Source organism: Lampris incognitus, chromosome 9 (assembly GCF_029633865.1).
Source record: "Lampris incognitus isolate fLamInc1 chromosome 9, fLamInc1.hap2, whole genome shotgun sequence".
NCBI lineage: Eukaryota > Metazoa > Chordata > Actinopteri > Lampriformes > Lampridae > Lampris > Lampris incognitus.
The window spans coordinates 35365751-35381151 of record NC_079219.1 but is presented as its reverse complement, the minus strand read 5'-3'; the positions used below and the strand labels follow the sequence as shown (position 1 = coordinate 35381151).

At 43.8% G+C, this 15401-nt stretch overlaps 1 protein-coding gene across 1 annotated transcript; it reads right to left on the bottom strand.

Moving 5' to 3' along the window:
* Nucleotides 1–7023: 7023 nt before the first annotated feature.
* Nucleotides 7024–12864, bottom strand: irx4a (iroquois homeobox 4a). Its single transcript, XM_056286825.1, has 5 exons — nucleotides 12820–12864; nucleotides 11806–12057; nucleotides 11071–11177; nucleotides 8920–9230; nucleotides 7024–7727 (listed from the first exon to the last, which is right to left on the bottom strand). Exons 1-5 carry the CDS (start codon nucleotides 12862–12864, stop codon nucleotides 7024–7026), a joined length of 1419 nt encoding a protein of 472 aa, XP_056142800.1.
* Between the last annotated feature and the right edge of the window lie 2537 nt (nucleotides 12865–15401).

Sequence of the window (15401 nt, the reverse complement as noted above, 5' to 3'; positions counted from 1 at the left end):
GTGTCCATCTGCCCCACCCGAAGATCCTGGAAACATGGCTGCTGACATGTGAAGGGCAATGCCAATGAGCAAACATCCCAACAGGTGATTAAAGCACTAAGCATCCTTTCATAGAATATATTAGCATTTTTACTTTGTTTACATTCAGATTGACAGATAGATATATATATATATATAGATAGATAGATAGATAGATAGATAGATAGATAGATAGATAGATAGATAGATAGATAGATAGATAGATAGATAGATAGATAGATAGATAGATAGATAGATAGATAGACAGACAGACAGATAGATAGATAGATAGATAGATAGATAGATAGATAGATAGATAGATAGATAGATAGATAGATAGATAGATAGATAGATAGATAGATAGATAGATAGATAGATAGATAGATAGATAGATAGATAGATAGATAGATAGATAGATAGATAGATAGATAGATAGTTAGAACTGAAATTGCACTTGAATGTACTGTGTTGTTAACTGTTTGTGCTTTTTTGTTCTCTCTGTTTTCATCTGTTTTTAGTGGCATAATTTTTAGGGAAATTTAGGGGATTTTCTGTTGCGCTGCTGTGAGCTGGGTGGGAGAAATGACGTTTCATTCGGGTTTTTTTGTTTTTTTATGTACGCATGTGCATAATGGAAAACGACAATAAATTAGATATTGACTCTTGAAAAATAGATGTTTCAAGTTTGCTCATTTTTTTTTTTTGTGCCACTGACGGGCTCAAGCTAAATCATGTTAAACCATGCACAAGACAGTTACATTTGCATCACAGAATGCAAATGTAACTGTAAATGTAACCCATCACAGAAAGTTGAATCAGTTCATCTGGACACATTGTTTCTCTCAATATACGTTGTGTCCAGATCTACTGATTCAACTCTCTGTGATTTCCTTACCTCGATTATTGAGCATGCATAAAGACTCATCTGTCTGCTGGTGGTCGTACCTGTGTCCACTCATCTGACAGAGTTGAAGTGGGTGGCGGTGACCCTTCATGGGACCATCTTGACCTTTCCTCACACTTGAAGAGGTTGTTGGAGAGCATTGTTGGAGATGTTTGTGATTATAATCATCATGGTGAATGGTGAAGTCTACAAAATAAAAATCTGAAAGCTTTCGGTAATAACATGGGAAAGCAGGACACTGGTACATGAACAGCTTTGATTCTGTTTTAATGTATTTTGTTGTATGTATTGACAGAACTGGATGAATGAATGAAACTTAATTTGTAACTATTCAACTTGACTGAAAATGGTGAATAATGTAAGAATGTTCCTTGCACAGGATTTTTGGTAAACATAGCATATCATTACAGGAGGCTTTTTTTTCTAACAAAGTGGATATGAAGTGCTCAGGTGACCTCTAACCCCGTTGACTTGCAGAGGAACTTCGCAGAGGTGTTGGCCGTATCTTCTCACCGGCCATTCATGAGTTATCAAATCAACACCATACTTGAGGATTTTCTTTTTTTTCCACCTTTTTTCTCATGCATTCGGTCTCTTCCTGGTTTGGGAAGACCTGTCTGGTGGATCAGAACCTGTCAGACTGAGCAGAGAGGTATCAAGTGTGACAAAGCTGGAGATGCCCCTCTTGACCAGTGTTATGATTGGCAGAATTAATTGATTGAATTAATTTTTGCCAATTTTTCCAAAAAAAATGCTTGAAGTTGTATGCAAGTATGTGCAGTTGTAACAGATGTCTTTTTTCCCCCTAAGGTCACAAAATAAACTGAAACCTAATTTTGAAACTGAAAATTGCTTTATAAAACAGTGTATGGTCTCAAAATAAACCTATTATAGAGGGTAATTAAGGATTTTTAGTTTGGGCATAGTGTCCATTGTACATAAATAGTTCTGTCAGTCAGTCAGACTTGGCAGGGAAAGGCGAGAGGGTTGAGTTGTGTGCAACGACTAGAGATGCCCCTCAGGCTAAAACCTCTTGACCTGTGCAATGACTGCAGGGAGGTGTTGGCAGCAATGTGCTGATACGGGCCAGTCATTGGGACCTACACACACACACACACACACACACACACACACACACACACACACACACTGGACACGTCGTGCTGCTGACGGGGCCCTGCACACAGGCATATAGATGCATACACATACATATAAGCAAATGCACACACTTAGGCAGACACATACACAAATGTACACAAGCACAAGCACACACACACACACACACACACACACACACACACACACACACACACACACAGGAGCAGCAGCACACATGCACGTGATTGTGCACGTGTGCTGCTGCAAATAGACATGTGTGTCGTGTGTGTGTGTGTATGTGTGTGTGAGTAAGCTGCAGAGGTTCAGAATGCAATGCTGTCCTTGCGTTACGCTGTCTTAACCTGGTTAATGTATATAATTTGGATTTATTTGGATTTTGACTTAACCGACACAGGAATTCGGCTAGCACTATGTAAACACCATGTACCAGGTTTTAAAACTAGGAATTGCTCCTTTTAGCATCTTTCTGTAAAAAAAATAAAGAAAAAAGAATTCATTCAGATTTAACCAACGTGATTATTTATTCCTAATTAAAGTGACAAGAAGACCGCAAAACAACTTCTATAAAAGCCTTTTTGAGACATTTTAAATAGAGAACCACCAGCAGAGACTTTCAGGATCTGCCTTTATACTTTACAAAATATATGATTTTATGACAGCTGATGATTGCTTTTGGTGTGATAAGGAATTACTGGACTCACTGGACTATTTTGCTCCTTATTTGTTGAGCACTTTCCTTACCGTTGAGTGTTTCTCTTAACAATGTGATTTTATGTTATAAGCTTAAGTAGATCAAACATGTACTGAATCCAGAGCCAATTACATTTACATGCAATTTGATCCTTCGAGATTTGTTTTGCCATTTTTCAGATGGTGTGATTACACACTTTTTTATTTTTTTATTTTAGCCTTGAATTTACACGTTCTTACTTTTACTGTGTCTTTTCAAAAAAGAGGCCAGTCCATTGATTTCTCAAATGTCTTAACTCTATTGGGCTGTGTGTGTGTGTGTGTGTGTGTGTGTGTGTGTGTGTATGTGTGTGTGCGCGCGCGCGCGTGCGCGTGCGCGTGCGTGCATGTGCATGTGCGCATGCATGCATCATGCATCGGTGCCAACTTGAACCTTTGCCTGTATGGGTCTATGTGCATGGTCATGTTTTATTTTTATTTTTTTTTCTTCATTTCAACTTTGATCACCTAGCACATGTTGTCACCATGTTCTAAACGTTGGTCAATGAATACATTAATTATTCAATTAAGCCTGGGTGTGCGCACGCATTTGTATGTGCACTTGTGTGTGGGAGTGCGTGTGAGAGAGAGGGTGTCTCCCGTGTGTTGAGATGTGATGGTGTGCAAATGTATTTACGGCTGAAGGTCAGAGTGGTATTAACCTGAACCAGACTGCAAGATGACTTGTGCTGTTGACTGTTTTGGTGCTGTAGCCAGTCTGGTGTCGGCCTACCACCACCACAAAGACGCCACATTCATTTGGCATCAGGTAATCCAAAGATGTACTGAGTAGGAAATGAAGTGAGGAGGGAGGGAAGGGAAGAATGAACGAACAAATGAATTCATTAATTAATGGAATTAAGGAAGGATGTCCTCTATCACCATACATATTTTGCTTTTGTGTCCTGGAAGGTAACTTGACAGCATTTCCTCATAAGCAGCTAAAAATCAATTAACTGATGAACTTATTGGAAGGGAAAAATACCCCAAAATAAACAAAAAAGGTATGAATCCTTCTACCAACCCGCTGGTTCAGCCACATCATAGCACGAATACATCCTGCGCTCAATTACGCACTATCGTTCTCAAGACTCAGGAAGGTATTCAATTAAACGTCTCATCACTCAAGCATATGGGATCGGGCCTACATCCTATTCAAGTTTTAAACCTCTAATTGGGAACGTTTAAAAGGCGTTTAAGGGTGCCCTTTCTTCTCCCTTTTCTCATTTCCCATTTAATGTGTTGTGTCAAAGTCTATTACCTCAGTCGAACGTTTCTGTCCCTTAAGTTGAAAAAAACCCCCCGTAAAGGTAGTTTGAGTGTGTGTGTGTGTGTGTGTGTGTGTGTGTGTGTGTTGAGGGGTGGGGGGGTGGAGGAGAAAAAAGAGAAGCCATCAGCTGAGGTTTGCCAGGTCGATAAAGCTTTTAGATTTGGAGATGTTTTCAAGGGAGCCCATTTCCTGCGGCTAAGAGTTGTTAATGGAGCTTAAGGAATTATCTTATGACTCTCGGTTGGAGAGCAGTTTATTTCGCCCGGACTCGGCTCCCTTGTCGGGGGCTGAATATGCTGCTGTCAAACCCGCTTAATGAAAAGTAACGCGTCGCCGATTACAGTTTTATTTGGTCTCTATGTAAAAAGCTCCTGTTAATTTACCATCCCGCTCCCTCTGTGTGTTCAAATTTGCCACGGTTGAATGACTTAGCACTGCCCCCCCCTCTCTCTCTCTGTCTCTCTTTGTCTCTCTCTCTCCACCTCTCTCACTCCATCTCTCTCTTTCTCCCTCTCTCTCTTTCTCCCTCTCTCCATCTCTCTCTCTCCTCTCCCCCTCTCTCTCTGTCTCTGTCTCTGTCTCTCTCTCCATCTCTCTCAGTCCAGCTCTCTCTCTCTCTCCATCTCTGTCTCCCCCTTTCCTTCAAATAAAAAGCCACTTGCCATGAAGGTCAGATGAAATTTGTCATGTTGAATTAGATACAAAAGAAAAACAAAAAGAGTCAAACTTGGGCTGTGATATCATGTCCAAGCTTCCATCACATTATTATAAGACACCTCTTATTTTTAACTATGTTCCCTATAGTAGCTCTCTCTCTCTCTCCCTCTCTCTCTCTCTCTCTCTCTCTCTCTCTCTCTCTCTCTCTCTCTCTCTCTCTCTCTCTCTCTCTCTCTCTCTCTCTCTCTCTCTCTCTATCTATATATATATATATATACATATATATATATATATAACTTTGTTTCATTGTTAAGCTACTAAACATAATTCAGTGAAATATGAATTAAAGTAAATGTTATGTCAGAATCCCCAGTAAAATACAGACTATAGCGGTCAAGCTGCCTATAGGCTGTACCACCTGAAAACATCATCCCCCCACCCCCACCCCGTATTTGTTTTAAGGTCTTGTCAAGTTTGCTATCGAAACGCTGCAGGCAAGCTTTTTCAACCCGAGAAAGCAAATAAAAACATACATCCTGACTCGGATATACAGAAAATCCCCTTTGTCCACCATAGCACTTTCTTTTAGGGGGAGATCTCAATCGTTTTGTGTTTTTTCCCCCCATTAAAATTCATCACTGGGCCCCCTTCCTCTCTCACAGGACAGACAGAGAGTCCCCTGGGAGCTGCACTTTCGCCATTACTGTCAAGTACCCTTGACTCCTTTCTTTTTGCCCTTTTATCTACAACAACTAATTCGAGTTCCTTTGCCCTTTTCACTTTTATTACGACGTGTGTGCCTCTCCTGTAAAGCCCTCTCGGTTTGCAGCCGACGGATCAGGAGCCGAGGCGCCTTCACGGAGCCCCCTCTCAGAAACGGAGGGGCGAGTGTCAAGTGGAAAACTCCTCCCTTCAAGTGATTCGCAGTGGGGCAGATTGAACCTATTTACGGACGTATGGCGAATAACTTACCCTTTTGACAGCTGCATCGTGGAGGAGGTTGAGATGTTTCGATAACATTATCAGAAGGCAGAGGAGGGGGGGGGAGGGGGCAAATCAATACCCTGACATGAAATATGACTGCGAACATCCCAATTACAGCGTGTTTAGAGGGAATTAATGAGGCAGATCTTAGACGCTGATATTGTTCTTGAGGGCTGAAGTGCCTCATCTCTCTGTCAGTAGAGTCTGAGGGGATTTTTCTTCTTTTTTTTAACAGCCTTGCAGGGTTTCATGTTGAATTGGTAGAAGTGAGTTAATTGTAAGAGCAGGATAATAGTCCAAAACGGGCGGTAAATATAGGTACACATATATAAATATAGGTACAAAGTAATTGGGGTAGGCTAGCTTAACTGCTAGCCCATGCAAACCGGCAGTTCCGACAGTCATCCTGGGGGGCGTTTGTCCCCTTGGACAGCGATTTATTTATTTGTTTAGTTTGGATGTATGTGTGTTAGTTTGAATGTGTGTACTTGTAGCTCTTGAATGTGTGTTTGTCTTTGTGTTGCACTGCTGTGGGCTTGGGGGGGGGGGGGAAACGGCATTTCGTTTCATTTCATGTGCGCAAGTACATGACGGTGACGTGACAACAGTGTTGCCGGATTGCCGAACTGAGGCCGAACAGCGCCGAGGCCGACCGGAGGGGGGGGGGGGGTTCAGCACCGCGGACAGCGGCTCAAACTGACGCCACATCACAAGCGCTCCTCACAAACGGACCTTTTTTTATTTTCAGTGAACAAACTTTGAAACGCTCTCCTTCTCCATTTTCTCCGGAGAGCTGTGCATCTGTGACCGCTGTTTCCTCCTCCTCTCCTCCCCCTCTCCTCTCAGTAGTGATACTCCTATGCTGAGACCTAAAGCATATTCTATAACATTTGCATGCGCATATTAAAGAACAAAAAACCCAAAAATATTCTGTAAACCTCTTTTTCAGATGTAAACTCTTGGGGGTTATACATTTAGATAGTTTTGTGCGTGCGTTAAAACAAAATAGAACAAGCTCGACGGATCCGGATAGTCCACTTGTGAAATGCCTGTACCAGTACATAAATAGAACATTGTTTTTTTGTTTTTCTTGTTTTTGTTTTGTTTTGGGGTTTTTTCTAAAAAAAAAAAAGAGGGAGAAAAGTAGGCCTAAACAAAAGCCGGAAATACGGGAACGCTAACTCGCAATTCCATTTCATATCTTGAAAATGCCCCCCCCCCACCCTCTCTCAGTAAGTTAAGCTCAACGCCTTGACACCACTTCACAAAAGTCTGTTGTGTTTTTTTTTCTTTTCTTCCCTTTAGTTTTTTTTATCCCCCAACCAAAGAAAATGTGGTTCCGTTACGAGCAGAAAAGTTTGTTGACAGTCTTTGGAAAACTCGCGGCACTGTCTTTGGCGGACTCTTGATGCGGTTGCACCGCGGCGAGTCCTTTGCTGACGTGTCCGCCGCTCTCCAGAATGGCGCCTTTGGTCGTGGTCCAAGAGACGGCGGTGTTGGTCAGGGCCTGGTTCAAAGTGCTGTGCCTTAACAGGGGGTCGTGGAAGACCCCGTCAACCCAGTTCCTCAGAGTTGTGACCGGCGAGTCTTGCCTGTCCATGCCGTTGGGGGAGGTATTAGCGGGGGACGACGGAGGTTGGCACCTCAGCATGCACGACGGGTACTCAGTCTGATTCAAAGATGTCGCCGTTTGGGCCAAAGACCAGATCCGGGGTTTGCCGTCTAATATCTGGTGGCCCTGTTGTTGTTGTTGTTGTTGATGATGGTGTTGCTGCTGCTGCTGGTAGCACGTCTTTGTTTGCTGTCTGTTCTCCTGCTCGTAACTCTCCGGGGTGGTTTTTAGACAGCCTTTGCTCAGCTCCTGCTCCGGAACGGGGATTTTGAGAGCCGTGTCTTTGAGGTGCTCGCCGGGACAGTCGGCCGTCGTCATGTGGGTGTTCATGTGGTACTGGTGTTTGAGTTCACACTCCGAGCTCTCCGACTCGATGGTGTCGAAGTCGTCCAGGTCGCTCAGCTGCAGATCCTTATCGGCCCGACCTCGGCTGTCTGCACAAATCAAACGAGACAGTGGTTCATGTCACACACACACACACACAAGGCGTCATAAGGTGATCGATCACATCTGGTGTGGCCGCCGGAATCAGTTCACAGTAACACTTGCATGCCACTAGCAGCCTTCGGTAGTCACCGAGACGTTCACTAGTACACCAATACAGCCAGTGGGTGGATGGGACCGGATGTTGTGCTTGCACCTTGTTGACAAATTGCCCTGGATAGGATGCACGTGCTGCTACTAATACTATTGCCTAATTTAGTTAATTTTGCTTGTATATATAGGGCCGAACACTGTCACTTATTAGAGGCATGCACTGCAAAGTGTGGCCAAGATACGGCCTTTTGTTTCCAATCATCATCAGCATGTGTATTTAAATGCTAAAAAAACCCTGAATAATATTAATACATCCGTCTCTATCCCACTGTTCAATTGTAAAAGGCATCAAATCCTTCCTCAGTGATGACTGTTTAATATAGGGCTTTTGAAACATTTTATTTCTGTTCCATCATAATGTATCATCAAACCAAACCAGCCAATTTGGAAAAAAAACCCCCAAAAAACAAATCCAGTTCAAAACAGCATAAATAAAGAGGGAGATAATCCCCCATCTAACATTACTTTATTTCAGATTCGTATTGCCAGGCAGGCCGGCTTTTAGCACCAAATTTAACTTTGCAGGCCTGATGTCGTTCTAGCACTATATTACGTCACATATATTCAAAATACATGGTTTTTTCATTTTTTTTCAAAGTAGATATTTATTTTTTTCTTTATTTCCCAACTGTTCACTCATTGTCCTCTGCCTTACCTTGGTTATCATGAGCATCATTATTTTCACTGATATTATAATTTCTGTGAATGATTGACACATCCTCGTTTTAATATTTGTATATATTTCACTGTCAATCTAATCTAGTTTAGCCACCATAAAAATACTTAGGGGAACAATCTTCTTACACGCAAAATGTGCAACGTGGATTCATCATGATAATATATGTCATTATCAATGTAAAAAAAAATCCTAAGAAAGCCACTCTCAACTACACAAATCTTTGCCATGTGCCTTTTCAGATTAACCTTCCTGTAATGTATTGTATGTGATGTGTAATCACAGTAACAGCGAGAGGAACTGACATGTCCGGAGACTTCCTCGACACAGCAACACAAGCATCTCGAACTGACCGTTGTCGTTGTTTTCGCTTTTGATTTGCTCCTCCTGAGAGCCGTCCTCATCCTCATCGTATCTCTTCTCGTCTGATCCCTTGTTCCTTGGGGGCCACGTCATCTTGTTCTCCTTCTTGAGCCTCCTCCTGGCGTTGGCGAACCAGGTGGAGACCTGCGTCAGGGTCATCTTGGTGATGATGGCCAGCATGATCTTCTCGCCTTTGGTGGGGTAGGGGTTCTTTCTGTGCTCCTGCAGCCAGGCCTTCAGCGTGCTGGTGGTCTCGCGTGTGGCGTTCTTCCGCCTCGTGCCCCCGTCCATGGATCCATATCTGGGTAATGAGCAGACACAGGACCTTAGTGGTAATGAGTTCGTAAAGGACAAGATGTTGCATGACATTTTTAACATATTGCATCAAACGTGGCAGACAAGGGCGGTGGGGGGGGGACCATGATAGTGCTTTGTATCTGCTCCTATGGATTTTGCTAGATAGGTCGACATATGGTTATGCTTTATAAACCTTAAAGTTACACCTGCTGTGTGTTACAGAAGACACACATTTATATCTGTGACAGAAGAGACAAGGAGCTATTAGAGAAAAGGGCGTGGGCACAGGCGGGCCTGACCTCTGGCTTGCAGCTCACAATAGCTATAATAATGTTTTTGCCTTGCTGCTAAAGGAGAGATTGTACGGGCGATGGAAGAACAGTGATTCACCAACTCAATGTCACCTTTATAGCCACAATACCGTTAGCACCAAGCTTTGGAAATAATAAGCTATATTAGTATAATAGAGACTTGATATAGAGAACAGTCTTAGACCAGCCATTAGACCTTTCCCATCACCTACAGCGAGACTGCCAAGATGGGGGGTCAAGAATGACAACATGATCTGTGATTACACATCCTCAAACCCCACTGACAAACTCAGTGTCTGCAGACGGCACCATCACCCGCTATACAAATGCCTGGCATTTAAACTGTTCTGCCATGAAGAAGATGAACAAAGTTTTATGTCCAAAAAAAAAAAACCAAACAAAAACAATTCAACGCATGCCCTGCAGTCTGTGGATGCAGACTATAACTCCTGCCTCATCGCCCTTGACGTTATTTAAAATGCACAGCATAGATTTTTACTCAGTGGAGAGCTGCAAACTGTCTCCTGGGGGAGGCTTTTATGAGGCCTTTATTGCCTTGTACAAGCCCAGTGTAGGTCAAAGACTGCTAGGGGAATCACAGGCAGGGGAGTGCTGCACCTTTCCCCAACCCCGTTTGCCCCAACAGATAAAATAGACTGTAAAATGGCTTTATTGAGTGTAATGATGAGCCCTCAGGTGAAAGACAGACCGAGGAATATGGTTTGTTTAGATCAGCATCAGCTTGCATGGGCCTGTAAACAAATATGACCCATAATCCTGGGCCTAGCCATGACTTTTTGATGACTTTGATGACTGAGCGGAGGTGTGATCCATACGGTGAATTTGTAATAAAAGCCAGCCCAAGGGTTGATTTGTGCAAACTCTAATGTACCAATTGACTAATCAATATGACGCTTTGTAGACCAAATGAAAGATACAACATACACAAAAACACACAAAAAAGAAAGCCTGCCTTAGTAGTGCTGAACGCTTCCCTTTGTGCCGTGTTCGGAGAGGAAGTTTAATTCTAACGACAGCTGAGTGGAGATCTGGAGGGGTCGTCTGGATGCTACTTTTGTATGCTGTCAAATGCTTAACCGGAATTATACCATGATACAGCTAGCAGGGTCTCTGTCCTCCTGGGACAAAACAAACCTAGCGAGATGGAAATACGACATGGGGGGACGATAATGCCTAGCTCTCCCAAGTATGACTGGATTGATCCCATCCCTAAAAAACATAATGCTGTGAAACCAGAAACTCCAGAGCCCCTCGACTCGGTGCTGACTTGGTTTTTGATCTAATTTAATATCTGACAGCAGACTCATGCAGCAAGAGTCAGAGGACAATATTCCTAAAGTTGCAAGAGAGCACCCTTATCCTGCACCACATCACCTATCCTGACATGATGCTCAAAGATGGGGGAAAAAATGATCGCATGGATGAGCACTTCATATAATAATAATAATAATAATAATGATAACAATAATGATAATAATAATAATAACAACACACACAGATGTTCCAACATACCTGTCATACTGGTACTGGCCCAGAGTAGGATCATAGGGGTAGTAGGCTGCAGCCTGCGTTATCCCCGCATGCGCAGAAGCGGTGGCATCTTTCGTGTCAAACGTACCCTACGATCATATATGGAGACTGTCAATTAAAAAGCAGCACAAACCGATTTTTTTCCCTTCTTTTTCTCTTTTTTTTATATGCAAGAAAAATCCCTCATATAAGCCAACAATGCAAGTTACAGAGTTAACATGCATTTGCAAATGCGTTTCTTTTGGGGCGAATGGGAAGGGATTATAAAAAATAAGGCCGTAAGAAGTGTGTAATTTTTAAGGTGACAACTTCGAGTCAAAAAAAAAACAGTTGGGGGAAAAATATAAAAATTAATCTCTTAAAGACTTCACTAAATGATTTTTAACACTTGAATGGCCTTTTAAACTTGGCAGAATAAAACTTTCCGCAGGAGTTGCACGGGAGTTTTTAGTCAGGGGGCAGAGGGCACATAATAAGGCAGCGTATGAGATGACAACAACAAAATAAAATCAGCTTATCTTTTCTATTTCCCCACTATTGAGCCGATTGCCAGCGCTTGAAATCTATACGAGTAATAAGAGGCGCCTCGGTCTGACGTGGCAGCCCGCGGGGTCCATTCATCAGTACCAGGAGAGAGATGAGATGAGACGAGACGAGATGAGAACAGATGAGACGAGATGAGAACAGATGAGACGGCACGCGGCTCGGGCGGCTTACCAGGGAGTAGAAAGCCGAGGCGTCCGTGCCGTAGGTCACATAGTTGCCGTAGCCCTGGCCGCCGGCGTACGGGCTTCCGTACACGCCGAGCGCCGCGGCCGAGCTCAGCTCGTGCCTGGCGGTGGCCAGCAGCCGGCTCTCGTACACGGGGCAGTACACGGGCGTCTGGGCGGACGCCGCGACGCCGGAGTCCGCTATGGATCTGCCGGTGGATTCGCAGCAAGTTGTCAGAGAGTTGGTTGTCATCAGGAACTGGCCGAGAACCGAGAGGGGAAACAACACATCAGTGGCTTTACACAAGACAAGACGTTTGGTTTGGAATCGAGTCGGTATCGGCAACCGGATCAAAAAAAAAAGCGTATTAGTTCCCCCAAATTGTCCACCTGTCCGTTTTGAGCTTATCGAAACCTTCGGCAACACCAAAAAAAATGCGTCAAAAAACAAATGTCGTTTCATGTGTGTGTGTGTGTTTTTTGTTGGTTTTTTTTGTTTTTTATAGCGCCTTCATACATCCGCGTGCCCAAATGATAGGGGGGCTGTAATGGCACAAAGCCAAGAAAACAACAGTTGGGTTATCTATCAAGCGTATGGCGCCAACACGCGTGTCCACAGGACATGCTGGCATGTGTTGCGTTACGGAAGATAAACATATGGACGACATTCCGGAGGCTTGTTATTATCTACCAAAACAAAAAAAAAATAACAAAAAGAACAACAGACTTTACGGGAGGTCGGGGTCCCGCTGGTTTCTGGTTACCCCCTTCTTACCTCGTATCGCTGTAAGATCACAGGTAAGCCTATCACCGGTCATCCGCCGTAACGCAATACCTTTCCGATACCGGCGACCCCAAACAGCGCTTTCGCGCCCGCGGTTCCCTCTCTAGCAAAGAGCCGGAGAGAAGCGCCAGCTGCCCTAATCGATGAGGCAATCAATGGCCGCGAAATCAAAAGCCAGATATAAGCCCGTTCCCGCCGAAGACCACACCAAAAAAAAAAAAAGGGTTATGGACTTACTTGTGGAGCAGACGAGTAGGGATATCCAAATTGTGGATATGACATGGTAGTGAGCTCCCAAATATCCAGAAACCAGGCGAGACTGAAGGTCTCCCACTCCGCCGTAGGCTGCGCTCTCGTTGACTGTACCAGTTGATTGGTAAGCGCAGGCTGCCGGGATGCTTATAGGGCGAAGCAGAGTAGCATGTTTAATTTGTTAAAATGCCCCTCTCAGACGCTCCAAAAGGGGGGAAACAACTTCACCCTTTTTTTTTTCCTTTTTTTTCTACCTTTCACTTTTCAAAAGTTACACATAGCCTCTTCATATAGACGTGCGTATAAGTAGGGGGCAGGAGAACAACGCTTTGCTAGCGACACATCTTTCTTTTTTTTGCTTTATAAAAAAGTAGTATAAAAGACGTCAGCGGCAGAAGGCAGGTTGTTATAAACGGGAGTGACTCTGACGTCAGAAGTTTCCCACTCTGAAGTGACCGGACTGTAACTTTAACATGCATTTTCCCTTCCTTGGGATGAGAAGAAAAAAAAAAAAGAAAAAGGAGGGAAAAAAAGAAGCCAGCAGAACTAGGCCTACATATTGCTATAGGTGGATCAGGAGACAGTCTGGAGATTTAACAGCGATCAAGTCTCAGTCCCGTTCAGACTATAATGATTAATTACCGGGCCTTGGTAAATTACATCTTTTAATCCCCCCACACAACCCAGACGAGGTGAATAAGACATGAATGGATTAGATATGTGTCACTTCTTCCGGAGTTCTTGCGAGGTAAAACGTATCAGCCATCACTTGCCATTGGCTTTTTTGTTTAGGACTCCCCACTTCTTTAAGAGCCAAACTAGAGACCGACTCAGTGTAAACTTTACATCCGTCCACATCCTTTACACACCCTGCTCCCTGCTCCTCTCTCTCTTAACTGGATATCCCGCTGATTTTCTACTGTTTATTTTTTCATCTTAAAACAACGAATATAGGACTTATCTGTCTGTCTATCTATCTATCTATCTATCTATCTATCTATCTATCTATCTATCTATCTATCTATCTATCTATCTATCTATCTATCTATCTATCTATCTATCTATCTATCTATCTATCTATCTATCTATCTATCTATCTATCTATCTATCTATCTATCTATCTATCTATCTATCTATCTATCTATCTATCTATCTATCTATCTATCTATCTATCTATCTATCTATCTATCTATCTACCTTCTCTCTGCAGTGTGTTGGTCACAGCGTAGTAGCCGAACCGGAGGAGTCTCAGTCCTCCACGCAGCACCGCGGTGTGCGCTGACTTGCTTGGAGAATCCCGGGTTGAGACATGTGGATAGCCCCAGGGTCACTCCTCAAATTAATGATGATGTACTCCCCCCCCCCTCTCATCCTCTCCTCCCCTCTCCTTTCCTCTCCTCTCCTCTCCTCTGCTCTCCTCCCCAGCTGGATGTCTGCCTGCTGCCCGCCAGTGACAGGTCGGTTGAGAGTGATTGATGACTATCTAGGGACCGGCCAACATAATATGATACCCGCACCTTCGTCCCGCTCGCATAATTGCTGCTTTCATTTACAGATGAAAGAGGTAATAAAGAAGCATAAAGACAGAGGACTTGTCCTTCGATTAAAGTAACCTTTCTTTCTCTAATGCAGACATGAAGTTTCTTCTTCTTTTGGGGTTTTCTTCTGCAGGGGTGGGGGGGGGGGAGGTGGGCCAGGGTGTTCGTCGAGGCCTATATAAACTGTCTGTTCTCTCATTCATTTTGACAAATTGAATTAGGGGGGTGGTAGCTGGGAGCAAACGGCCGCATTAACGCTGTGAACGGGGGGGGGTGTGGTGTGGGGGGGTCAACAGGGATCAGACCATACTTTTAATTTGCATCAACCCTTTCATACGCCGCCTCAACACAGGCACCGTCCGTCCACAGGGCATTAAGCCACAATTATGCTCCATTATATCTCATTAATTTGGGGCTTGTTATTGTCTTATCATTTGGGTTAATGAAACAAACGGTGCATAAGCGTGCGTGCAGGTGCACACACACACACACACACACACACACACACACACACACACACACACACACCTTCACAGATTCAGATATTATTTTATTTTATTTTATTTCATTTTATTTTTTTAATTTTTCTGCAGCCAGAACAATTGCAGACACAACCACGTCTCCACACGTGTGATGGCGGCTACTCGGTTGTTTTGGTTTACCGAGCGAGCTGCCGGAAAGTTTTGATGGACACGTTGGGTAAACGGTATTGTCCACGCGGGCCCTGCCCGTTTCCGTCATTATCCGCAGCGTTAGCGGGTCTTATAAAATATGAAGGCGCACCAGTATAAGCTTTTAGACGGAGAATGAAGGCGACGGCAGGAGTTCATGCTTGTTTAGCGTTTAAAGATTAAAACCCAGGCTTTTTTCCCCCTCCTCTCCCTAAGACAGGCGTAAGGGAGGCAGAGATGCTCTCCGTTTAAAGTGGAGCAATGCAGGAGCAGAGAGGGGAGGAGGAGGGGGGTGTTTTTTTTGTATGTGAGGCCCCCGCGTGTCGTTTTATCGATTGCACTTCTTTTTTTTTGGATG